The sequence below is a fragment of the Patagioenas fasciata genome, chromosome 1 (genome assembly GCF_037038585.1).
Source record: "Patagioenas fasciata isolate bPatFas1 chromosome 1, bPatFas1.hap1, whole genome shotgun sequence".
NCBI lineage: Eukaryota > Metazoa > Chordata > Aves > Columbiformes > Columbidae > Patagioenas > Patagioenas fasciata.
The window spans coordinates 165,713,364-165,740,520 of NC_092520.1; the positions used below are offsets into that span (position 1 = coordinate 165,713,364).

Consider the following 27,157-nt stretch of genomic DNA (forward strand, 5'->3'; position numbering starts at 1 on the left):
TTCTCAAATTTAAGTGGAACCTCTTGTGTTCCAGCTTGATCCCATTACCTCTTGTCCTATCATTGTTTGTCACCAAGAAGAGCGTGGCTCCATCCTGGTGGCACTCACCCTTTATATATTTATAAACATTAATAAGGTCACCCCGCAGTCTACTCTTCTCCAAACTAAAGAGACCCAGGTCCCTCAGCCTTTCTTCATAAGGGGGATGCACCACTCCCTTAATCATCTTGATTGCCCTACACTGGACCCTCTCTAGCAGTTCCCTGTCCTTCTTGAACTGAGGGGCCCAGAACTGGACACAATACTCCAGATGGGGTCTCACCAGGGCAGAGTAGAGGGGAAGGAGGACCTCTCTTGACCTTCTAACCACACCCCTTGTAATACACCCAAGGATGCCATTGGCCTTCTTGGCCACAAGGGCACAGTGCTGGCTCATGGTCATCCTGCTGTCCACCAGGACCCCCAGGTCCCTTTCCCCTACACTGCTCTCTAATATGTAATTTCCCAACCTATACTGGAACCTGGGGTTGTTCCTGCCCAGATGCAGGACTCTGCACTTTCCCTTGTTTAATTTCATCAGGTTATTCCCCGCCCAACTCTCCAGCCTGTCCAGGTCCCACTGGATGACAGCACAGCTTTCTGGCCACTCCTCCCAGCTTAGTGTCATCAGCAAACTTGCTGATAGTACACTCAATTCCCTCGTCCAAATTGTTAATGAATATATTGAATAATATTGGCCCCAGTACTGACCCCTGAAGCACTCCACTAAATACTGGTCTCCAACTAGACTCCGCACCATTGATTACCACTCTCTGGCTTCTCTCCTTAAGCCAGTTTGCAACCCACCTCACTACTCTATTGTCTAGACCACACCTCCTCAACTTAGCTGTGAGGATGCTGTGGGAGACTGTGTCAAAGGCTTTACTGAAGTCAAGCTAGACCACATCCACTGCTCTGCCGTCATCCATCCACCTTGTTACATTCTCATAAAAGGCTATGAGGTTGGTCAAGCATGACCTACTCTTGGTAAAGCCATGCTGACTGCCCCTAATAACCCTCTTATCCTTGCTATGCCTTGAGATGGCACCAAGGACAAGCTGTTCCATTACTTTCCCAGGGACAGAGGTAAGGCTGACCGGTCTATAATTACCTGGGTCCTCCTTCTTGCCCTTTTTGAAGACTGGAGTGACATTTGCGTTCCTCCAGTCCTCGGACACCTCTGTTATACAAAGGCAGTTTGTTCTGTTTGTTAGGTCCAACAGCTGGCAGGCAACAGTTGTACCTTTAGCATGCAGTCCACCAGCTAGAATTTACATGCACCCAAAACACTCAACAGATGCATCAATACATGAAATCTTTCTGCCAGGAGACTTTTTCATGTTGGCCAGCCGGGAATTTTTCATGTAGTGAATAAGTGTTTGCCTCCCCGCTTGTACGGCCACTCAGACTGTAAAGTACCTAAGTGGTACAGATTGTGCCTCAGCTTCTGACAAGCCAAAAATTTTGCATTGTGAGTCTTGTATTAGGTAGATTTGGTATAGATGTAATCAGCATCCAGAGCCTTTTCTACTGACAAAGATCAGGAAAGTGTTAGTGCAGTGAAAACAGCTGGAGAAGCAAGTTTTTTTGGATGTAACAGAGGGAAGACCATTAGTGGTCCCTCAAAAGCAATGTTAACAGTTGATAAAAGGTAGTAGTAAATTGCCAGATCATTACTTGAAAGACAGCTCTCAAGGCTTGAAAGCAGTAAATTTCCTTCAAGAAGGCAGCACAGCACATAGAAAAGAACTAGATTTAACAGCCTACCTATACTCTAGGCCTAGGGACTTGGGTTTTGGTTCATGACATACTGTGAAATTTGCCACCAAAATACAAATGACTATCATTTCAGTATTATAGTCTTAACAGAGATGAACCTTCAGAGATTGGTCCATTGAAATAAAATCTTATGGTCAGGAAAAAAAGTTGCTGGTGATGAAGTAAGGCAATTTTGTATAAATTGAAACATGAAACCTGAAAAGGTGAATTTCTAGTTGTATTCTTCGTCTATGCTAAATTTAAAGATGTTGCTTGGAAAGACTGCAGAGCTGGGAATGGAAAGGAGATAAGGAGATTTTGATTTTATTTATCTTGATTTAGACTTAATTTTCTTTAAAGTATTTGGACATATATTATTTTCCTGCTGAATGGCAGGAAAATAATATAAAACAATTATTAAGCTGTAGATGGAATACATTAACGAAAGACATTTATATGAAGAAATTATTTCCACAGGGGGAAAAGAAAAAAAGATGACTGAAACAGTATGAACATGGATAATGGAATTTCATGATAAATAACAAGGCATTGCAAACAGGAAATAGGAAAACTTAAAAAAATCTGTAGAGTTAGGGGGTTTAATGTTGATATATTTAATATTGTTTTTCAAATTTGGAATGTTAGTATTTGTGAACAGAGTTTATAATGCCTGCAAATAGAGGAATAAAGGTGCTGGAATATCAATGTTTACTGTAAAGGCATATCAGTACCCTAGTGAGAAACAACAAAATAAACTTGTTAAAGAAGCTTCATCTGTGTATGTGTGTGGCCAGTAATGCTGGATAAGATTCATATTCAGATTTATCTCATTTGATAAAAACGTCTGCAAGATTACTGTAAGAATGACATGGGATTAGTGGATGACATTTAGGAATGTGGCTTCTGTGGAGAATGTAGTGTCTTCATACAGGCCAAGTGAAGTAAAATCTTGTACTTTCTGTTTTGTGCAGTGTGCTGCTATGTTTACTGAGTCTCTAGTGTATTTGAGTGGGTAAATAAGTGTTCACAAAAAGCAGCTTAGAATCTCCTCTCCAGAAATGCTTTGGGGATGTCCTGTTAAAACAAATGCATATTAAAGGATTTGTTTCGTACAATAACATATTGGTTGTAAGTAGTCACATAAATACACAAAAATGGATTTGTGGGTTTTAAGACGTTATTGTATGCCTCCCATCTGTAAATCTTGCAGGAGGTCCCTTAGCAGTTCTGGAAGCTGCAGTGCCATTCAGTGTTCTCTGTTCATTTTAACAAAGGCTGGGGGCTTTTTGCTAAGAAATAAGGCTTATTTGTCTTTGTAATACTTCTGCTTTAATAATATTGTAGGAAACTTCAACCATACTATGATTTCTTTTTTCTTTTTTTCTCCTCTCATTGAAATATATCATCCGAAGGGAAATAAATTAGAGTTGCCAGAAAACCCTTAAAAATAACATTAGAAGTATGAGAAATGTGTCTCAGTTATGCTTTTCCACTTAAGAATGCATGATCACAAATTAAGTAATTTTGTCAGGAATACACTGAAGTTCAGTGCATATGTTTATATTTGAAAGATCAGCTCTTTACTTAAAAATTTTCTTAAACAAAAAGTAGCATTTTGACTGGAGTCATAGACTCCGCTTTCATAGGGTGTCTAAATTGCCATAGTATGTTAGCTAAAATCCTGGCAGTGCTAGAAATAGCAATGCAGAACTGTGGATAGTCATAAATACTTCTTTGGACCTACACTTTTTAAGAAAGCACGTAGTGGTTGTGGTTTTTTCCTCAGGTACTTTTCAGGTTTTGGTGGGGTTTTTTTATGAGTTTTTTCATCTTCATGCTCACTGTCATCAGCTTTAACTCCTCTTGTCACACATAGAATTTACTGCGGGACTTCACTGATAGCTAAGAGAGAGTCCCTCATTAAGAGACTCCAGCTGCACTTTGCAAATTGCTAAGAGCTACTTATATAAAGTTTTTCCACAAATATTGCTGAAACCATGTGTTTTTCAACAGAATGCATTTGCCCATATAGTGCTATAGCTGTTGTTGTTTGCATCATATGTAATACAGACAATATCTTCTGGAAATGTGCAGAATACTTTCATGATTATTTTTAATTTTGCACGTGTGGAGAAGAAACATTAAAATACCATCTGTTCATATTACATTGCTCGATCTTGAGTTTCTGTTGGGCTGCATTTGATAGTTCCAGAATAGATTGTGATCCCATTGTATGTAGCCTTGGTACGTCTGTTCCAAATGACATTTGGTCTAATTAAACAAGACAGATGAGGAGAAGGAGATGTAAAAATGTGCTTTGTGCAGCAAGCAGAGTAGGAGATTTCCAGAACCTGTATTAACTTCTTGTCTCTTCTTTCTGTGTGTGCAGTCTCTCCCCTCTGTCCCACTCCAGACTAATTCAGTGCTTTTTAAGTTTCCAGTATGGCTATGCTGATAACTTAAGAGTGGAGAATAAGGTCTGCTCTTGTGAGGAAGTCTCGGAGGCTGTTAACACTGTCTGAAACAAGATTGGTTTAAGACCACTAGATGGTGCTGGTTCCTTTTTTATTTGTATCCAAGCATAAAAGAAAATACAGACCAGAATCTTGCAGTCGGGATAGTATGTCATGGACATGTTTGAAATTCTTTCAGAATAGTTAAAGATTTGTATATTTCCTAAAGCACAGTTTTGAAGTTACAGAATGAAACATTCGTTTTAGATTTAGGACATTATCTCTTTAATATCAGGCAATTGTGTTACTTCCACTACGTGCTTTCCATTTTCAAATTACTGTGATTTAAAGACCTACATTTTATTTTATTTTTTTAATGTAGTTTTGGCTAGTTTTGTAGTTTTAAATGCTAGTTTTGTTATTTAAATTTTTACGTCTGTTTTCACCTTATCATTCATTTTCTTTTTTAGTCCGCTTCTGTATTCTCAATAATTTATGTTGTGAACTGATCTCTGGTCTCATAATCTAGTTTATTCTCAGAGGACAATCACAAACACATTCAGCTCTGTAAAGCTGGCCCAAATTCCTTTTGGGAACTTGGGAAGTTTTGGGTGAGATACAGATGAGACAACAGATTGCCTCAAATAATTCTGTGAAGAGTACGTGAAAAAAAGTAAATCCAGAAATCCCTTATTTTAGGTATGTTTTGTATGGGATGTCCCTTCGAAACAGTTTTGCTACAGAGATGCAGGAAAAGCTTCTTGTACCTGTAGCAAGTGAGATGCATCAGTGACATTGCAGGACATCTAGCATGTGTAAGACCATGGAAAGGCAGTGTGATTTTTGCCATTGTCAGGGGATGATTTAGGAAAAATTCTGTGAAAGAAACATATGCTAACAGAAACTTTTTCCTTTGCATCTTTTTGGTGTAGACATTGCACACTTTCTTGCTCTTTACACTAGCTGGCAGGAGTAAGTTTGAGAATGTAATGTCTCTAGAAGTATAGCTTTATACTTAAAGGCACTAATTTTTTTTTCCAAATTTCTTCTTAAAAAATATTTTATAACATAATTCCTTAAACAAGATATACTCAAATAATAGAGGTGGTGCTAGCCAAAGTTTTAACACAATTTGTTCTCACCTTGCTGATAACTTGAGAAAAACCTTTTAATAATGAAATAATGAAAATTAACTTCTAAACATAAATATTGTTTCCATTCTGAGGGGTGATTTTAAGAGAGCTGTTAGCATTTCACAGAGCCCATGGGTTCTGAGTAGCAGCTATGAAGTGCTTAAAGCATGGTTAGTTTATCACTACAAGAATGTTCCGTTCCAACAGAATTGCTAAAGGGGTTATGAATTGTTATTATGGCTAATATATGGCTAATGGTTATACAGGACTAATATTAATTGTTACTATAGACAGTATAAATATATTGAGAGTCCAGAGTTTTCTTAGTACTTGAAAACCAACAGGGGTTTATTTCATTATGGCTTAATTCAGCTAAAATTTTTAATTTTCAGGTGGTCTGACATCATTGAGAAATCTTCAGCAATTAATTGTGGACCATAATCAGTTAATCAGCACAAAAGGTCTTTGTGAAGCACCTACTCTCATTCACCTAGACTGCTCTTTTAATCATCTCACACAAGTTGAAGGCATTGAGAATTGTGGCCTACTTCAAATTCTGAAGTTGCAAGGCAATAACCTCCAGGAGGTAAAAGCTTTGAATTCAGTGGCTGTCATGCAAACACCTTTGTTAACAGTCATATTTTTCAGAATGCTGATCATGTGCTATTTGTATGCTGTGGAATGTTTCATGCTTTTAGGTTGGCTGTATTTTCTCCTATTTTAGGGAGATTTTTCAAAGTTATAAATGGCTAGTGGTTAAGTATTTTATTGCTCTTGAGTCCTTGAAAAATTGTCCCCTCATTATTATATTTCCCTCCTTTGCTTATAGCATCTAGTTTTCAGTTTGTATTACATGATGCTGATTCTTTGTTTAAAATGTAATAATATATTATTATCATTATGTATAAGTAATAGTTCAGACTGATTTGAATGTATGCTGATCCTCCAAAAGTTGAAGTTTGTGCTGCAGCATTTAAAATGGAAATGTAGTTTGCTAACTGTACACTCAGTGTACAGTTACTGACAATGATTCTCTTATGAATCTGAGAGAGGAAAACCATTGTCAATAAGCAGTAAATAACTGCATGAATAAAATAGTAAGTCTGTGACTCTTGGGCTCTTGACTTTTTTTTTTTTTTTTAATTTATACTGACTATTCAGACTAGGTAGAATACATAAAAACATACCACCTGATATGTAGAAATTATGTGTGGCAGTGGGTACATACAAAATAAGGAAATTGTATATATACCCAAAATGTGGGTTTTGCTTGTATTTAGTAATGATTCATGAAAAACATCTGGTAAGCATTCCATTGTTATTTCTTTAATGTATATTAATTTTAAATAACCATCTCTTTTCTATTTAGTTTCCAAGACTGGAAAATCATGTTCTCCTAAGAGAACTATATTTAGATGACAATAGCATTTCTACTTTAAGAATGCCTTCTTTGTATTGGTTGCCTCTATTGCAGATTCTTTTGCTGTCTCAAAATAGGTAAGCAAGAAACATTTTTCCACTAAAAAACTGATACAGAGGAATTTACTAACATAACATTTATCTGAAAACTATAATTCTCAGTATGGTTTAAATATCACTATGTTCTCCAGATATTCTTTGAAAATATGTGGTTGACAAGTAATGCTATTGGCTACGTTTAGCTAAGAAAGTTTGAAACAGCATTGACTATGAAAAGTGATTTTTTTCTATTAGATGGTATATGAAAATAATTTTTGAGAATTGTGTCATTATTAAAACCATGGTGTTTCTTTTTTTTCCTTTCTTTAACAATTGTTTCTAGAGTATGTCTGTCAAACTTCATATTTCACAGCTAGCTTATTCGAAACAGACTTTGAAGGCTATATTAAGTGCAACTGTTAGAGTTAAAAAGGACAAATGAGAATGTTGGGGTTTCATTTTACATACATATATTAATGTCCTCCAAAACAAGCATATTTGCTTTAATTTTTCACTCTTATCATTCAGTTTGAAAGGTATAAAATAAAACAGAAGGATCAAGACAAGTAGCATAAAACTAGATGATCGCTCAAGTACTCCATAATTACCTTTCTGTTCATTTTCTAAGCTAATCTTTACATCTGTAGAGTTAGAATGACCAGATACTCAGGAATGAAATTTTTTATTTCCTCTCTCCTTTTTCTCAATTTATATTATGCAGAAAAATAAGGAACAATTGTTATAATTTACAATGTGTTAGTGGTAAAATGAATTTTAAAGTAAGAAAAATAAATTATTTTTCTATCTTGTGACCGTTTTGCTCTGAACAAGATTGATCTCAGCTAAACTAATGGAATATACTCTGTTACAGACAATATACAGAATAAACACACTGAGCTGGTCACTTAACACTCCTGTTAGTGAAGAGGAGATGCTTTTAGCGTGTGATTCATCTGCCATTTTTAGCTGTTTGCTTTGAGTCTAATCGTAGCCTACAAGTGCCTGTTCATCTTCATTGACTATTAACAGGGTCAAAATGACCAGCGCACATGTAGGTGTCTTCATTTAAAGAGATGAATCCCATCTTATGTGACATTCAGTTCAGCAGAGTCAGCTGTAGCTGGGAGCCTGTGGGAGAAAAGATCTGTAAGATCTGTAGGACTGAGTCCTGTTATTAATATTATAAGGAATGTCCTTCATAGAAAATTAATATTATTTGAGTACATACAATTTATATTTTTATTTAACTTTTGAGATTGTTTTCATATAATCTCCAATGAAGTAGTATGCATGTAAGCTCTTGGATGTGAATATAACACCTGGCTATATTTACAGAATCTAATCTTCACGTTGCCGGGCTTTTAGGTTGCTTTTTTGTTGTTGTTCTTTTATTGATTCTTCTGGAGTTTGGAGAAAGTACTTCCTGCCTGTGATTAACAAGAGCATTATTTGTTAAGTGTTAGGTTCTGAATCACACTTGTTGATTTAATTAGTGTTCTTAACTTTTTTTTTTTTCCTTGTTTTATTCATCTTTTTGTGGAACATGCAGTAATGCAACTCTACCTTATCGTAGTTTCCTCCTCTCCCTCTGGTTTGTTTATTTGTTAACATGAAGGTGTAGCTATGCTGTGTGTAATACAAAATTTGCAGAACAGCTTGAAGGTCTCACGTGCCTCTTAGGGACAGAACAAAATTAGCATGGTCTCAGGCATAGGTTGAATGCAGCCTCTGGATCTAGGTTGGATCTAGAGCTGGCCACGTAGATGTACCTTATATCACTTGCCTGCCCCTTGATCCTACAGTTTTTAATGTCCATTGTAGTGCTTCTTCTGGTTTTCGAGTGGCCAGGCTGAGATGCAGTGTTTGGTCCACTGAGTTTCTTCTGCTGGACTGTGATAAAGCTCATGTTTTTGTGTCAGCAAACTGGATGTGCTGAAAACAAACACATTCCTCCTCTCCAAACAATTCCCTTTATTTCCTTGATGTATCTATAGCTGATCTCACATCTTTGTGACAAACAGGACAAGATAGTCTTAAATGCATATTAAAAGCCTCAAAATTCCTGGCATTTCAGTAGCCTGCTCTGTTACACTTACTTTATGTACACTTATAAGCAGCTCCATATGTGTGTGCTGTAGCATAAGTAACTTGATGTTCTATAGAAACGGTGAATGTAATGGAGTAAGCTGTTGAAAGAAAAGCTGTTTCTTTACTTTTATCCTACAGCTAGTGCAATTTTGTGAATTTTTTTCAAGTGTGCACTGAGTGCCATTTCCTTTTTACTGATTGCAGGAAGCCCATATAATGGTAATGCTGTGAACCTGTGTTCTTTCTAAAAGTGAAGTACTGTGAAAAGAAAATTCTTACACAATTTCACAGGGGGATTTTTATTTCTGACATGCTTTGTCTGTGTCATAAACCAGAAATTGCTGGAGATAAAACTCAAAAAATTATTTTTTTTAAAAGCTACAGTCTAGCAACAATGACTTATAATATAACACGTAGTGATTAACTCCTTCAGTATAAAAATGACAGCTATTTCACCACTACTGCTTTTATTAAGTGTTTTATTGTGGCTTTCACATACAAAGCTACACTTGGTCAATGTGCAATTGACCCAAGCCAATGATGAATATCCTCTTGACTTGGTTACTGCAGAACTGGGACTATGAAGATCTGTGCTCTGTTTTATAGCAAATGGACAACACAACTGTTAATTTAGTTTAAAAAAAAAAAAAGGCACATTTTCTTTTTTCTTCTATTTTGGATAAAGATTTACGTGGAGAGAAAAAATCTTGCCCCTGGGACTAAAATTAATACATAATTAATCTGTGTTAAGAGTTTGTGTGGTATTTATATTTACATGTAATCTGATTTCACTATGTAATTTACTTGTTAATGTCTTTTTCATTTAAAGTTTTACAATGAGACACTAAATCAATCTGTTGTTCAGGCAGCCGTTAGTTTTTTTTTTTTTTTGCAACTTCAAAATAGACAAATATATCCCTTTTAAAATTTCTGGTTTAATATGGCATTAATGGCAAAGTTCTTGTTTTGCTATCTCTTGTTTTTCATTAAGATATCCTAAGTGTGGTAGATAAAAATTTAATATTTAAAATAAACGCAATCATCTGCAAAAATTATTTTTTTGGGGGGAAACTACTTTGGCCAGAGTCAAATTCTTTATGAACATGATCCTCCCATGTTTTTGCAACTAGATGCATACTATTCCTAAAAGGCTTATAATAGAAATGCTAAAAATCAATTCTTTTGTAGAACGTATTGTCCTCCCTACTTACATGTATGTATATGATATCTGTGGTTTTAACTAAATTTGTCAGATATGAGAGCTGAACTCACAGTCACTGCAAGCCATCACATTTTGAGAATTTGACCATATCATATTAAATCTAAATGTCATTGGATGTTAAAATAAGTTGGTCGTGAAAAAGCTATGCTTATGTATAGTGGGTTTCCCCATCCTTACCAGTTTAGACTTTTTGATTGCTTCCAGTAATTCCTTGCCGGTGATAAGTTTATCTATAAGTATGTGGCACCATGGACAATACTGTTGAAGTACTGCCTAATAGAGTAATCAAGAGACAAGTGACTGACAGATTTCCTACATTATATTTAATTACTACTTAGAAACATGGTGGATGTTGCAAACTAACATATTTTTTATGTTTAAAGAAGGAAAAAGAAATATAGGTATCACTTAAAGATGTAGATTAATATAAATTTATTTTCAAGTATTTTACCCTCCTCTGAGTTATTTTACTAACCTTTCATTAACATCAGTGATTATTTTTCTGGAGAAAAGCAGATGCCCAGCAGGATTTGGACTGTCCTGAGCAGTAACTGCTGTTCACGTTTGGAAAAGCACTCTTAATTTTCTCTGATGCATACTTGCAACTATTCTAGTCTCTTAAATCTTGTTTTCTGACACAGAGTTTCTGTGATTATCTGTGTCTTGTTCTGCTACAGCTTTAAATGGGAACAGAAAGAGGAAGCTATAGCTTGCTTTTTTGTGAATATCTTTTACTTTTGTGTCTTCTTTGTAATTTATATCTCTCTTATGCCCAGGGCTAATGTGACAAGGTCAAGTAGTATTAAGTTTTCAGTAATGTCCTTTGTTTTTCTGGTTTGAATTTTCTTAGGAAAAAAATTAACAAAGAATGTCAGTAAAAAGAAAGCTATAGAATGACGGGGAAACATTTTAACTCTCATAATGCCAACAGCAGACAAGAATATTCCTGTAGACAATTTCTAATTCACCACAGCATATACTGATAAAGATCTAGACAACTGCATTATCTTTCATCTGTTATGCAAAGTACAACATTTATTTTCTTGGATATTTCTGAATATGTGAATCTATAATCTGAATCATGGATTTTAAGTCTTTGCAGTCATACTGTTAGCCACTAATATCTATGATAATATTTGTTACAAATATGAAATATATTTATGTACTGTGACTGGCCAGGAAAACCTAAAATGCTGATATTTGTAGTACTATGTGCAGATCTACATGCAGGGCTTAATCCATTTTAGATTTAATACTTCTTCATATTTTTTTGGGGTCCATGGAAAACTGCAAGGGAGGTAATAGAATTATATAGGACTAGAACCAGAACAACTTTACTATATGACTTGTGAAAGAAATGGAGGTATAGTGACACAAGCTCAATTTACTTTATACCTCGACTTGTGCGAACCATTTGACATGATATCCTTGTCTCTAAATTGGAGAGACATGGCTTTGATGGCTGGACCACTTAATGGGTAAGAAATTGGCTGGATGGTCACATTCAAAGAGTTCCAATCTATGGCTTGATGTCCATGTGGAGATCAGTGACAAGTGGTGCTCCTCAGGGGTCAGTATTGGGCTGGTACTGTTTAACATCTTTGTCAGAGACATGGACAGTGGGATGGAGTGCACCCTCAGCAAGTTGGCCGACAACACCAACATGTGTGGTGTGGTCAGCACACTGAAGGGAAGGGATACCATCCAGGGGGACCTTGACTGCCTCAAAAGGAGGGCCCATGTGAACCTCATGAAGTTCAACGAGGTCAAGTGTAGAGTCCTGCACCTGGGTCAGGACAGTCTCAAGCACAAATATGGTCTGGGTGGAGAATGGATTGAGAACAGTCCTGTGGAGAAGGACTTGTGGGTATTGATTGATAAGAAGATCAACATGACCCAGCAATGTGCGCTTGCAGTCCAGGAAGAAAGCCGTATCCTGGGATACATCAAAAAAGCTTGGCCAGTAGGTCAAGGGAGGTGATTGACCCTCTCTACTCCACTCTTTTGAGATCCTACCTGAGTACTGCATTCAGTTCTAGGGCCCCCAGCATAAGAAAGACATGGACCTGTTGGAGTGAGTCCAGAGAAGGGCCATGAAGATGATCAGAGGGCTGGAGCTCCTCTCCTGTGAAGACAGGCTGAGAAAGTTGGGGCTGTTCAGCCTGGAGAAGAGAATGCTCAGGGGACACCTTATAGCAACTTTCCGTTACCTAAAGTGGACCTACAAGACAGCTGGAGAGGGACTTCTTACAAGAGGACAGGGGGTAATGACTTTGAACTGAAAGAGGGTAGATTTAGATTAGATATGAGGAAGAAATTCTTTACCATGAAGATGGTGAAGCACTGGAACGGGTTGCCAAGCTGTGGATGCCCCATTCCTGGAAGTGTTCAAGGCCAGGCTGGACAGGGTTTTGAGAACCTGGGCTAGTGGAAGGTGTCCCTGCCTGTGGCAGAGGGGTTGGAACTAGATGGTCTTTAAGGTCCTTTCCAACCCAAACCATTCTATGATCCATTTATCTGAATTTACTATTAGAATGTTATGTTGACATACAGAAATACTTGTCAAATGAACATGGAAATGTGGTGTGGTTTGTTGTTTTTTTTTTTTTGTTTGTTTGTTTGGTTTGGGTTTTTTTTGTTTGGTTGTTTTTTTGTTTGTTTTATTGGTGGCGGTGGTGTTTTTTTTCTGTTTTGCATGTGGTCAAACTTTCAACAAGATTAAAGATTCTGCAACCAACATTTGGTCCAGAATTTGGGTACCAGACTTAAATCCAGCTCTGTCTTTCAGTTGTAATACCAGTGCTGGAAACATAACAAAGTCATACATTATAGCAACAAGTAAGCATTTTTGTCTCTGACCAGTTGTAAATTTATGGAGTGGGTGGGTGTTGGTTTTTTGCGTAGTCATGTTTCTGGCCATAAGAATTCTGATGTATAGCTTTGAAAGGCACTATAACCCTCAGAAAATGCTGCTTTCCATGAAAATTAGCAGTCACAAAATGACCACACACAATTCCATTGGTGCTACTATTCTCTTATTGTGCTTAGGCCTTGTCCTTACAGGGATGAAACAAGTTACCTACCCATGGATTACTTTTTACAAAAGGTATAGTTGCTTTAGTATGTGCTTGTACAGAAACACTTTAATTTTAGTTGAAGACTATTTTTATCTTTAATTTTTCCTCCCTCTTTCATATTTAACATAAAACAATCTGAAAAAGTAATATTTTGAAATAGCCTGACAGCTGACCAAACCATCCAACATTCATTCTTAGTTGCACTAAGGCAAGCTTGTAAGTAAAGAAACTTGAATAACACTGCATACTAACATTTTAATAGTGGTGATAATATACTTCTTATAGTCCAAAAACCTTTGTACAAATGAATGTCAGCGCTGTTCCCTTATATTTCCTCTTCAAGACTACAAATAAGAATTTTGTCATGGCTTTATTGCTGCTTTCCTGCTTCATTGCACAAGAAAAGCTCTGATATGCAAGCAGAGCATTTCCATAACTATCTCTATAATAGACGCCTATTCAACACTGTCTCTCAGAAGCAGCAAGACAGAGGAAGCACTGAATATATTGCAGGACAGCGCAGCCTTGACCTGTTAAGAAATACAACTGTGATTATGTTAGTTTTAGGATCTAGGAAAGTAACGTGCTGAGAGGAGAAGAGAAACAAACTGACAAGAAGTTTGAGCAATGAGAAATGAAGAGGAAAGAGGAAAAACAAGTTTTATTTCTTCTCCAAAATCAGGGTCTTCTGTTAGTTTCATTCTACATATGGTGTCTAAAGAAAAGCTGCTTGAGTTGTGTAAATTTTACAAGACTTCAGAGCCTCAGCACGAAATGCAAGAAACAGAATGAAGTATTTACCAGATAAAACAAAACATTAATGAGTAAATACTAAAACTTGAGCTACTGAGAAGACTTACTTTCAAGTTAAAATTTCAGTAATTAGTTCTAGCACCTTGGATAGCTAAATGAGTATTTTCTTATGTAAATAACGAAATTGTCATACCTGTAAAAGATTCTAGTGCCTTACTGTTTATGAACTGCTGTTTTATGTAATTAAAAGAAAACCTTTATGTTTTGCTCTTAGATTAACTGAGCTTGTGCCATTAAATTCATTTGTATCTTTGGAAAAGCTGGATATCAAAAATAACTGCTTGTCAGGTGAGTTGTATAAAAATACATAAACCCTCATCCAAACAAATACTTCTTCATTAAATTTTAACTTACTTGATTTTGATTGTTCCCATTTATTTATAGGAGACACTTACAGAGAAAACTTAAATATTTTCCAAATGTGGGTGTTATAGATACTAATTATAACTATAGTGCATGTATAGGTAGTAGAATTGCTTGTAGTACTTCATGATTTTGGTACATTTTACTTTGGTGTAAGATTTTATGAGAAATAATATGGTTCTGCATTCAAATTTATATTTAATTTTCTTTCCTACTACAATACAGACCTTAAAGGTGTTATTGCATGGTTAAGTGGCTGCCATAAACTAAGGGAGTTGTCAGTCAATGGAAATCCTCTTCTCCAAGAAAGGAATTGGAGGTAAGAAAATAAATTAATTTGCTGACTAAAAAAAATCAAAATCAGCTAAAAACTTGATGTATACACATCTTGCTCATCAGTCAAAGTCAGCCAAAAACTTGATGTACATACATTAGCTATATAGCAGAAATTAGGTAAGTATGAGCACTACCACAAATTGGAAGATGATTATATCAAAATAACAAAATTCAATTATGTGGTCTCTATTTTCTGAGAATTCCAGTTTGTAGTTTCATTTAAACAAAAATCTTGTGCAAAAATTACAGGAATGATATAGGCTTGCTTTGTGCTGCTTATTTGTAACTGCTTCTTTGTACAATGATCACAACATCATTTTCCACATGAATCTGTTTTCTCCCTTTACTGACAAATTTACCACCTTTGGTAACTTTAACTTTCTGACTGAGGTTTTGACTGACCGTTATGACCGTATTTTGCATGTCACTAAGAGTTTTGCACAAGTAAGACCACCCTCTCAACCTTTTTCTCCTTCTCTTTTATCTGCACTGTTTAAAACCTTTATTTCTGCTCTGATTATGAATGTTCTTACACTGCTTACCTGCCCTTCTCAGAACCATCAGTTTCTGACTGCCTATCACATAACTTCTTGGAGTGTTTCTCTTTCTGCTTTGCTATTCTTTTTTTTTTTTTAAAACTTATTTACTCCTGTCCATTCACTGCTTAACTGCTGCTGTCATAGGTTTACATTGCACATAGCTAGAGAAAGGGTGGTGTCTATAATAAACGTATTGAGGAATCCTGGGCTTAGCATCTTTTAAGGAAGAAAAAAATTAGAAGAAAAAGTTGGAAAGAATGGTTGATTTTTCCTTAGTAATTGAAGCTTAGACTTTTAGCTTGTTCTGAGAATTGCTTATCTTTACATCAAAAATTGATAGCTCTTACATTTATGAAAGATACACAGATGTAAAAACAATGCTGTTCTTTGCCCTCCAGTGATGTATAACACTGAAATAATAATCTAAAATAAAATTGAAGAGCTGGTCCTAGAGACTATTACATGTGTATATATAAAAACTGGATAGGGTAGAAAGGAAACTTGACACATTAAATGAGATGCAGCCATCAGAATCCCTGAAATGAATAGTTGTGATAGGATTGTATTTGTAAGCCATATTAATAAAATTGTACATGGATATGTTTTTTGGAGATTTTTTTTTTTTTTTTTGTATTTTAGTAGATGTCTTCTGGTTTCTGGAGATTTCTGTGGTCTGAAACCCAGTACATGGGCCAATGCCATCAAGACTTAAAGCTGTCTTAGCTAATTGCTCAGCAAAAGTATAGTAGTACCATTAATTTAACATGAAGTGTTCTTTCATCTTCCTTAGAATTAATACTTTCTAGTCTACAGGCCTTCAAGAACAGAATGACAGGTTGGAAATGCGATTCAGAATACATGTGTTGAAATGGTAGGGTGTCTTTTAGTGAGCTCTGACTATAATTCCATTAAGTATACAAAGAAGCATTTAATCAATAAGAATTTAAATCAATAACAATTCTTTCAGCTAAGGAAATAAAGTATTTATCTAGGAAAGTGTTGACATAATAACATTTCTGAGGAAATGAAATGAGACAAAACAGTTGGACTTCCATTTTGGATGTAATTAAAACAGATTACTAAGACTTTTTTGCTAGAAAAATATTTTTTTTAAGCTTAGCAATTTGAAACAGTTTTCAGGCCATTTCTACTGAAAGTGCTATGAAAAACTGTACTTTATAAAATTATTATTTTTTAGCCCATACGTGATCAGAAACTTTTCTTAATTTGCCACTGCTGAACAATTTATTTTTAAACCACAGAAATATGTTCCTAGTACCAGTGTGTATAAGTGCTCTACCATTGCTGCTTTCCAGGTGTTCTAATTACATCTTTGTAAATATTAGTATATAAGGATGACTTTTACAAATATTTACTTTGCTGTTTATTTCTGTAACAATCGAAAGAATTTTGAAGAATCACCAAAATTGTTCCTTGTATAATTTAATGTCAGTTAAAGGTGGGGCTTTTCACTGCAATGCTACACAAGAATGTGTTTAGATAAATTGTGTTCACATTTGCTATATTAGATTGCCTAATATAACAACGGCAGAGGTTGGGATGTATGTGTTTTGGAGCATGTTTTGGGTTAAGAGAAAGAAATAAAAACAAACCCACGTTTACATGTATGTCTTCCATTAGATGATTTTTGTACCAATTTCTGATTAGTATTCCAGCAGAAGAAAAAAAAATATTTGAAACTTTTAGTTGGAAATGTTTGAGTAGTTTAAAAGATAGCTGTACAAATACATTCTTGGTTGTTTTTGTTGTTGTTTTCATTTTAATTAACAGACTTCTTTGCACTCTCATGGTTCCTGCAGGTAATTCTGTGAATAAAATTCAGTGACTATATTTTAAATTTCCATTTGCATTGTTTTAATTCCCCCTATTTTACAGAACTAACTGTTATGTCACTTATAACCTAGAAGGGAAAAGCTTTCTGAATTCCAATTTAACTATAAGAACTGACACTTTAGATTGCTTGACCCTATAGAGCTTTTATGATTAGACAAGAGATTAATTTGTCTAAAGGATTTAAAGTATAGGATACTATAAAATATGGATTTGCTGAATACAACATTGACCATAACTTCAGGCAATATGTTCCAGTGAACTTTACATAACCCCCTGGTACCAACAAAGGAATTAGTTGTAAAATTTCCCAATCAGTTTTGTACTTTCATGTCCAGCCAGCGATAACACCAACAAAAGTGAAGAAGTAAGAAATTGCTTTTTAAAAATTAAACCCTGGGATCAATCTGAGCACTCCTAAGGGAATGCGTTTCAATGCTGTAATTATGAATAGAGCCTCTTAAGTGACAGAATATTCACCAGGAAGTTTTCACTAAATGAAATATTGACTCAGCCCTTCACCAGGAGAAACCCAGCTGGAAAAACTAGTGTTGAGATCCCATAGCTCTAAGACACAATACTTCCAGCATCAATCAATTTTGATATAGCATTTTTTTAATGTATCCCTATTCAACATCACTTCTGGTAATTTCTCTCTATGTGTTCAGAGACTCTGTCTAAACCTATCGTTTTATTCCAAATGTATTTCAGACAGTGTTATTCTTACACTAATAGGCAATAGAGGAGGAAAGTTTTATAATTGCAAAAACTACTATTCTATTGAGCTACATTTTGGAAAATTCTAAGTCAGTCTTAGAAACTTTCTGTGTTTTAAAAATCAGTGTATATTGGCTGAGCTCAGTAATAGTCCTTTATCTTCACAGAAAAGAGTAGGAGTTCTAAAATTTTGAAAACCATATTATCTTTTTTTAATAGTAAGGGGACTTAGAGCCTACAATAAGTATTCTTTTAAGAGTTCTGAAGTGTTACATAAAACTAAATTAATGAAAATATTGAATGTTGATATATTGATTTAAATAATTTTGCAGTTTTGAAACATTCAATAAATTTGGTCTGGTATAAGAAATATGTGAAACAAGGTTGAAGTACCAGGTGATATTTCACAATAACCTAAAAGAGAGACCATTGATACTGTTTTTTAAATCAGTAGATAAGTTTCTCATACAAATATTTTCTTACATTGCTGGCCCCAACTGTCCTTTTCATTGCAAGGAAATGTCATCTCTACTATTGTCCCTTTCACTGACCCAAATCCAGTATTTCAAAACTGGATTTTTTTCAGTCATACTGAATATCATATTGCTCTGCGTGGTATATGCAAATGTAAAGGGAGTAAGATTGACATTGTTTAGTATTCTGTGCAGTTTTTAAATGTAAGCCTTTCAATGTGTCAACAGAATCAGGGCTGTATCTTAGTTCTATGACTTAGTTTGCTGTGTTGCCTACTCATCAAATTCATTACAGGTGCCTATGCACAAGTGTGTTAAATTTTCCTGTTGTTTAATTAGGTAAAATGATCTAGTGATCTAAGAATGTTGTAATTGACCTCCCTGAAGCCAGTATTTCAGCAGTGGTCTTTATACCAACAGAGTATTAAGAAATCTTGTTAAGTTCTGTGGTTTATTAAGAATCAAGTTTTAGTTAATATATTAACATATGGAGTAAGATCAAATATATATAGATACTTAGAGAACTATCATCATGTTCTGTCTTGTTATATGATTGCAACAATAAAATGGGAGTTTTAGCATCAGGATTTTTTCATTAAAATAATTATGACTTTTTCTTTTTAAGGCCTTCTCTGTGTAAGGTCCTTCCTAGTTTACGGTTTCTTGATGGTGAAATCTTAAACTGTCACATTTTATCCACAACTGAAAGAACCAAGGAATCAGAATCAAGAACGTTTCTGGAACTTTGTGAAGTTCAAATTGAAGAAAATGTTCTATTGAAAAAAAAGGCTGCTGAATTGGGGTATGTATTTATGTGAATATAAATTGCATTAAGAAATATGTTTTCATATATTGTTAGTGTAGTTCTTGGGATCTTATGAATTTTACTTAGTTTTTTGCCTGGAAATGTATTATGTTAAGAAAGAGATTAGAATCATTGACTTCAATGCAAAGAGTATTTCAGAAATATTAAAACACGTGGGCCTTGAATTTTGTCAGTTAGTGATACTTGAATGAATTCACACACACAACATAATACAGTGGTATGCAGGATCAGTAGCTTAAATGCTGAAAGTGGTATAATCATATTAACATGATTTCCAGCTTTAGTTTAATCAAACCTAATTTGACTATTGATGCAATATGGTCTTTTTTTTTTTGCTGGATTTTTTTTCCTTGTCTGTATTATTCACATTCTAAATGACTGCAAAAGGTTTAACCTCTTTTTTTTTCATAAAGTAGTGGATCAGATGGCTCTGTTTACAGATCTTTGATTTGTCACACTTACTACCTTTATCATTATTCCCATGGTTAGTTTTCCAGTGGCTTCTGCTTAGACACTGCAAGTGGTAATTCATCATTTATACCTGATATCTTTTCATGACTTTGCAATATCTAAATAACTCAATCTTCTCATATTTTCACACTTAGTAATACTGCATGTCTTCTTTCTTAATCCCCTTTCATTTCCTAGCAGAGTCACAATATAGAATCAGAGAATCAGAGAATAGTTTGTGTTGGAAGGGACCTTCAGAGCTCATCTAGTCCAAGCCTTCTGCAATGAGCAGGGACAATGTCAACTAGATCAGGTTGCTCAGAGCCCTGTCCAGGGATGGGGCACCTACCACCTCTCTGGGCAACCTCTTCCACTATTTTACCACCCTTATTGTAAAAACTTTCTTCCTCATGTCTAGTCTGCATCTCCACTCCTTTAGTTTAAAACCATTACCCCTTGTCCTGTCATAATGGGCCCTGCTAAAAAGTCTGTCCCCATCTTTCTTATAGGCCCTCATTAAGTACTGAAAGGCTGCAACAAGGTCTCCCCAGAGCCTTCTCTTCTCCAGGCTGAAAAACCCCAACTCTCTCAGCCTGTCCTCATAAGAGAGGTGTTCAGCCCTCCTATCATCCTGATGGCTCTCCTCTGGAACCTCTCCAACAGGTCCATGTCATTCCTGTTCTGAGGGCTCCAGAGCTGAATGCAGTACTCCAGGTGGGGTCTCACCAGAGCGGAGTAGAGAATAATTACCTCTCTCAGCTTATTTTGATACAGCCCAGGATATGGTTGGCCTTCTGGCCTGCAAGCGCACATTGCTGGCTTATGTTGAGCTTCTCATCCACCAGTACCCCAAAGTCCTTCTCCTCAGAGCTGCTTTCAATTCCTTTATCTCCCAGCCTGCATTGATACTGGGGGTTGCCCAAACCCAGGTGCAGGACCTTGCACTTGGCCTTGTTGAACCTCATGAGGTTCACATGGGCCAACTTCTTGAGCTTGTCCAGGTCCCTCTGGATGACAACCCATACCTCACGCATATCAACTGTACCGCTCATCCTGGTGTCCTGCTGAGAGTGAACTCAATACCACTGTCTATGTCATTGATGAAGATATTAAATAGTACTGGTCCCAATACAGACCCCTGAGGGACACTACTTGTCACTGGTGTCCATCCAGACATTGAGCCATTGGCCGCTACTCTCTGGTAGTGGTCTACCCTCCTTGTGATCCTTTTAATATACAACTTGCCTGCTGATGTTTGGAAATGCAGTTTCTTTGATCCTGCCAGGTACTGAACATTATCCCAGAGCAGGTGAAGTGTGTGACATTTGACAATGCTTTAGCCTGAACTTCTCCTTTTGTACTTCTTGGTTCAGAAAATGTACCCACTTTTTTTTTTTTCAGAATCTAGCTGGCTTGCATCTACATGTAGGCGTGTATATCCATGGTGTCTTACTACCTAACAGCTTATTACGTTGGTGTATTATTGGCTGTTACTAAGCTGTAATAAAATCTTCATAGCTCACAAAACAGATTTATTTGAAAAGAGGCTCATATTAAGAATTAGACTGAAAGTAGTTTGGGAAAAAAATTATATAGTGCAGTTTTCTCTGACAGATGTAATGTCTAGGTGGTTCCTAGAACTCGTATATTTCTCCATTAAACCCTCAAGATATGTCTTTTCCAGTTCTGTGATTTTTGGCTTCTGGTTTGCAGGTGGGGAAGCTGATACTTTCTGATCTATTAACCATTTTGAAATAGTGTTCTTTCCTTTCTTTTTCTTAAAAAGAAATAAGGAGAGAAAAAAAAAAAAAGTACCGCTCCTCCTTTATTGTAGAGAAAATTTTCTTATGTCTGAGATTCAAGACCTGGTTTATCAGTATCCTTTGCAGAAAAAAAATGTCAACCTGTGATTAGGATATGACTTGTGAGAGAGCTGTGATAGACTCTAAGGACCTAACTTTTATATACATTACTGCGAGATTGTAAAAAGTGGGAGACGAAGGTGAAATTCATACCATTTAATGGTTTATTTAACCATGGTCTGCATGAATGGACAGCTAGACAGGTAAGAAATCTGTTGGGTAGTGAGGCTCGGACCATCTATTAAATATTAATATTCCATGGCTCCTGATACTTTCTGGAGGCTCACTTGTCCTTCTAGCATCTTTATCAGAGACCTGGAGCTGGAGTTCACACTTACCACGCTTGCAGATGACAACAGTTTGGAGGAACTGTTTTACATGGTTGAGGCCAGGGCTACCATTCAGAAGGACCTAGGCAAGCTGGTGAGACAGGCCAACAGGAGCCTTGTGAATTCAACAAGGACAAGTGCAAAGTTCTTTACCTTGGAAGGAGTGACCTCTTGCAACAATACAGGCTGGGACTGACTGGCTGAGAAATGTCTCTGCTGAAAAGGACCTTTAGATCTGTGTAGGTAAGAAACTGAATGTGAGCCAGCAGCATGCCCAGTTATCAAAGAAGGTTAAGAACGTCCTGGGCTGGATCTACAGGAACATAGCCAGTAGGTTGAGAGAAGTTATTATTTCCCTCTCTTCAGCCTTTATTAGCTCACATCTACAATACTGTGCCACATGTTTTGGGTCATCAGTACATGAAAGACATTGATAAACTGGAACAAGTTTGGTGTATGGCCCCTAAGAAGGTCAGGGGATTCAAGGACATGGTCAAGAAGACAGAACCAGTCTATTTGCAGTGGGGAATGACAGGAGGGTGAACAACAAGGATCTAAGCTGAAATAACAGAGGTTCAGACTGTTGTGGTGGGTTGATGACAGCCAGTAGCTAAGCACCCACCAGCTGCTTGCTCACTACTGCCTCTACCAGCGGGATGGGAGAGCCAGAAGACCAGAAGCAAGAAAAGCCATGGATCGAGAAAAACAATAAGAGAAAGAAAATAAAAAAGGCAACCAAGTGATGCAAAGCAACCACCTCCCCCCAGCAGACTGATGCCCAACCATTTTCCGAGCAATGTCTACCTTGGAAAGTTCTCCCTGCAAGTTTTATTGCTGAGCATGATGTTATATGGAGTGGAATACATTTTTGGTCAGGCCAGCTGTTTCTGCTATGTCCCTTCTCAGCCTCCTGCCCACTCCCAGCCTACTTGCCAAGTGGGATAAAGAAGGCCTTGACTCTGTCAAAGCACTGTTCAGCAAAACATTAGTGTTTTATCAATACAGTTTCAGTCACAAATCTAAACCACAGCACCATACAGGCAGCTATAATGAGAATTCATGCCATCTTAGCCAGACGCAGTACAACTGGGCATAAGAAAAAACATTTCACTGTTAACAGTGATGAATTGCAACAGGTTGCCCAGAGAGGTTGTGCAGTCTCTGTTGTTGGAGAACAGACCTGTTTCAAGACCTGACTGGATAAAGCTTTGAGCAACCTGATGTAATCTCAGAGCTAACCCAGCTTTGAAGCAGGAGATTGGACTGGAGACCTCCTGAGGTTCATTCAAGTGGGAATTTTTCTGTGTAAGTTTTGTTTGAAAGATCTTGCAAATATTTGAGAAGAACAACAGTAGGAAGAAGAAATTATGTTAACCTCTCTTCTTTCCTGAATATGTAGTTGCACAGGGGGAAGAGAGAAAGTTGTTGGTTTTGTAAGGTTTTGAGAATTAATTCGTAATATTTTAAATTGGTAACTTTGACATGGTTGAAGCATCTTGTGTCAAATTAAGTCTTGAAATTCATTTCTTGTTTATTAAAGCCTGCCCTTGTATGTTTTATTTTTGACTTAAAAGTTCAATTTATGGATGACTTGAAAACCATTGAAGACTGCAGTTCATAAAAGGAACTCTGAACAACTTGTTTGTCTGTAAGCCTTAACAGTATAGCTGTTATATGTACATACTGCAATACTTTGACTGAGTTAATGTGACGTTGCTAAAGAACAGGGCAACAACAGACCAAATGTCTGTCTGTTTCACATCTTGCTAAGTTATGAGCCCCTGTAGGTGCAACCTCAAGTATGTAAGCTGCCAAAAGTAATCACTGCTTGCTTCCCTAATACATGTTTCATATACTACTGCTGCCCAATTAAATTGTCTGTGCTGTTTCTGCCTGAAACTTCACTTTTTTTTGCCATGCTTAAGAGTGAAACATTTTAAAATTACATTTCTCTATTCTAATAAATGCTTTCTGTCACATAATCTTTAGATGTCTTGTAGTCAGTAATCATATAAAAGAACCATGTGACATCTTGGCTGCAGTAATTTACTTTCAATCATCAAATATGCAAGTGTCAGGCTAATGGGATTTGAACTTATGAATACTATACATGTAATGCAATGAAAATGACAGGAATTTAGTAAATGGCATTGCAGGAGAGAATATGTAAACAGTGACCTCTTTCATGTCTTTGGAAGGGACTTTCGTAACATCAAGTTGAACATCAGTAATGATGCTTCTAGAAGTTTCCCCAAAGACAAATTAGATCTCATCATACTATTACAAACAAAAGCTCACTTAAAACTGGAGTTTACTATTTGAATATTCAGTGTATCAGAATTATGAAAATCACAGTAGAACTGCAAAGGGAAAAACATGACATTACACAAAATTTTAACTAGGACACAAACTAGCACACAAAGCGGTAGAATATTATTTATGACTCAGCAGCAATGGACAGGAGAATTTGCTGATTAGAACTGGCTGTTTTTCTCACTGTCCCTTTTTCCTCTCAGAGGTCTGTTCTGCTGACATTTCCATATAATTTTTACTGTCTCATTCTGACAAAATGATGCTTTTTAAATAACCTGGCATTCGTTGGCTTTCAGTAGAAAATTCTATAAAAAATGTGTCAGCTCTGTAAGCAAGGTTTCACTGCCACCTTAAGCTAAGTGGCAACATTTTGCCTGATTTAAACTCCACTGAAAGGCCTTTAAGTGTGAATAAGTTGTCCTTTTCTGTATCCGTTAAGTCAGTCTGTGCATGTGTCCTTATAATTCCTAGGTGGTGTCAGTGGGGATTTGCTCCTCCTCCCCTCTACTCTTCCCTCCCCAAACACTGCACGTGAAGCTCAGCAGGGTTTGGTCTAAATTTACCAAGAAGACAGTGATGGGTACTCTTGGTGGGCTGACGTTAGAACTGAAGTTGCAACAGTCATTAATAAATGCCTGAATTGAATTTCCAAATAGAATATAATCTGATTGTAATGCTGTTATCTTTCCTCAAAATCCCTGGGAAATCCTAACACAAGTTGAGAGGTAGCTTTCTGCTCTTAGCATTTGTTTGTGAAAGTAATATTTTGATCTTTAGATAGTATCAGGGCCACTATTATAGCTCATTTATACATTGCTATGGAAGACCAATCCCTTCCTCTTCTGGCTTGTTATCCCTTTCTCCCACTGCAGAAGCAGTGCATCCTCTATGGCTATGCTAAAATTAACATATGGCACAAGTTACTTTCGCTTGTTAAGATCAAAACAAAGTTGTTGGTAGCCATTGAACATGAGGGAATGGGCTGGTCAAAGCTGGAAGCCATAGAAATTTTGTTGTAGCAAGACTGCCATGTTCATCTACATTTAATTACATATGAAGCAGCCAGGCGGTATTGATATTGGTGCTTTGGTCAGGATAATCCCATTTCTTGTTTTGTCTGGATGCCAATTTATACTTAAAACCTTGGTCGTATCTTAACCAAGAAGTAATTGCAGACAAGTTAGTGACCTGAGTCCTTGAGCTATAATACCAAAAAAGGTCTGAAAAGCAAACAACTAATTTACATTTATTGAAAGGGAAATATTGTGGTATCAAAAGTCTTAATACAGTCATATTTCTTATTTTGTCTTCTCTCTTTCCTTGTGTGCATTTTTTTCCATTGAAGAAGTAAATGAGTCCTGCCTATTTTCCATTATAGCAGCTTCCTTTCTGTGGTTTAAATAAGTGGTCTTCAGGACCACGTCTCTGGTATCAAGAATTACATCCTTGAGAGACGCTGAGAAAGCTGCAGTGCATTGATAGGATAGCTCTACCCCAAGCCTATGGAATAGTTATTTTCTCCAGAGCTGTCTGAAATCCCTGTTCACCTAAGGGAACCACCAAGCAGACTGCCACATAGCACTCAGACCCCATCTTAATATTTGTTGTCTGTTCTTTGGAGCTTCAGCTTTGCAGGAGAACCTCAGATACAGTTACCAAACCACTTCATTGTTCATAATTCTCTGAGATGTCACTACAGCTTCCTTTGTAGTTTCTTGAAACTTAGGCTGATCTGATTGCCTAAAAGAAAAGCCACTGATACACAGGGAGCAGACTAAAAAAATCTACAAAATAAGGGTATAGTTGTGGATTTCCAGGGAAATGTCAGCTGGGAGACAGGGTGCATGCCAACCATGGCAAGGCTGTATTTTGTAACCACTGTTACACAGAGCTGTTTCTGCTTTCCACATTCATAGCTGCTGAAAGGGTGAAAGAGCTGCTCAAAATGCCCCTGTCAAAAGAGAAGATGCACAAATATCCTACTCTGTTCACAGTTCTGGTGTTTTGCTTTTATTTGTTTCTGGTTTTGAGAATGATCAAGTATACTCAGGATATAGTTTTCATAAATAAGTTTATTTTGCTCAACATAAAAAACATTCTGAGATTTTTCAACAATATTTTAATCCTGAAGCAAGCAAACAAACCACAAAACCAAAACAAACTAAAAGAAGAAAAAAAAAAAAAGGTGGGAATGATTCTTAGGTTATTTATTTTTTTATTTCTTCTCTCATCTCACCATTTTATGTTTTGTAGAACATTGGTAACGGTCTTGTACCAAATTTATCTTGTTAAATACATTAACTAATTCAAAGTGTTTATCTAGAGTGTTTAACTAATGCTTTAAGTATTTAATGTTGAAGAAATTACTATGCTTACTGTGTAGTGGGAGACAGCTAAAATTCATTAGATCCTTAAGCAAATATGCGCATTGGTTTACATATTTTCAGGAATTGTCATATTTGTGGAATTAACAGGAGTAATGTTCTATAATGGGCAATAACATGTACAGCCAATGCACAGTGAGTTGTGTAATTAGGCCTCTTAGTTTTAGCTTCCAATTTAGCCATTCATTTTGTCCAATAGCACTGAAGTTGTCCTAGGAATCTTTTTTACTATTGTAAAATCTGATTCTGTATGTTCTTAAAAATCTAAAAAGTTCTTAGTTGAACTTCACTAGAGGAAATAGTTATAAAAATGGAGTCTTTTCACATTAAAACCCTATCAAAGCTTCACCTTTCAAGAGTGATAAACAGAAAGAAAAATTATGTTATTAAAACTATAATCTTAGGACCTGATTTTTCCAAACTCCCTACAGCACTGATCTTATTTCTACTTTTTCTCTTGGATTGCTGACCTAGAATTGACTTTGTGCTCCTCTGAAAATAGCTCCAGATTACAAGTCTCTGCATCTGTCTGTGCTATCAAAGGAAAATATTTTTGTGATTCAAAAAGTACCTGCTACCTGATACAATGGACAAACACTGTCCAAATACAGACACCCTTGTGAATCTGTAACAATTAGTTCCTATTTGCTCTTAGTCATCCTGGTCATTTAGA

At 36.3% G+C, this 27,157-nt stretch overlaps 1 protein-coding gene across 8 annotated transcripts in view; it reads left to right on the top strand.

The window, feature by feature from the left end:
• Positions 1 to 27,157, top strand: part of LRRIQ1 (leucine rich repeats and IQ motif containing 1) — a 110,383-nt gene that overhangs the window by 11,213 nt on the left and 72,013 nt on the right. For all 8 annotated transcript variants that reach the window (XM_071799659.1, XM_071799665.1, XM_065846802.2 and 5 more), the window contains exons 11-15: positions 5,776 to 5,969; positions 6,753 to 6,880; positions 14,256 to 14,329; positions 14,630 to 14,723; positions 18,946 to 19,122. In XM_071799659.1, coding sequence (XP_071655760.1) covers positions 5,776 to 5,969; positions 6,753 to 6,880; positions 14,256 to 14,329; positions 14,630 to 14,723; positions 18,946 to 19,122 — 667 coding nt within the window. The remainder of the gene's footprint in view (positions 1 to 5,775; positions 5,970 to 6,752; positions 6,881 to 14,255; positions 14,330 to 14,629; positions 14,724 to 18,945; positions 19,123 to 27,157) is intronic.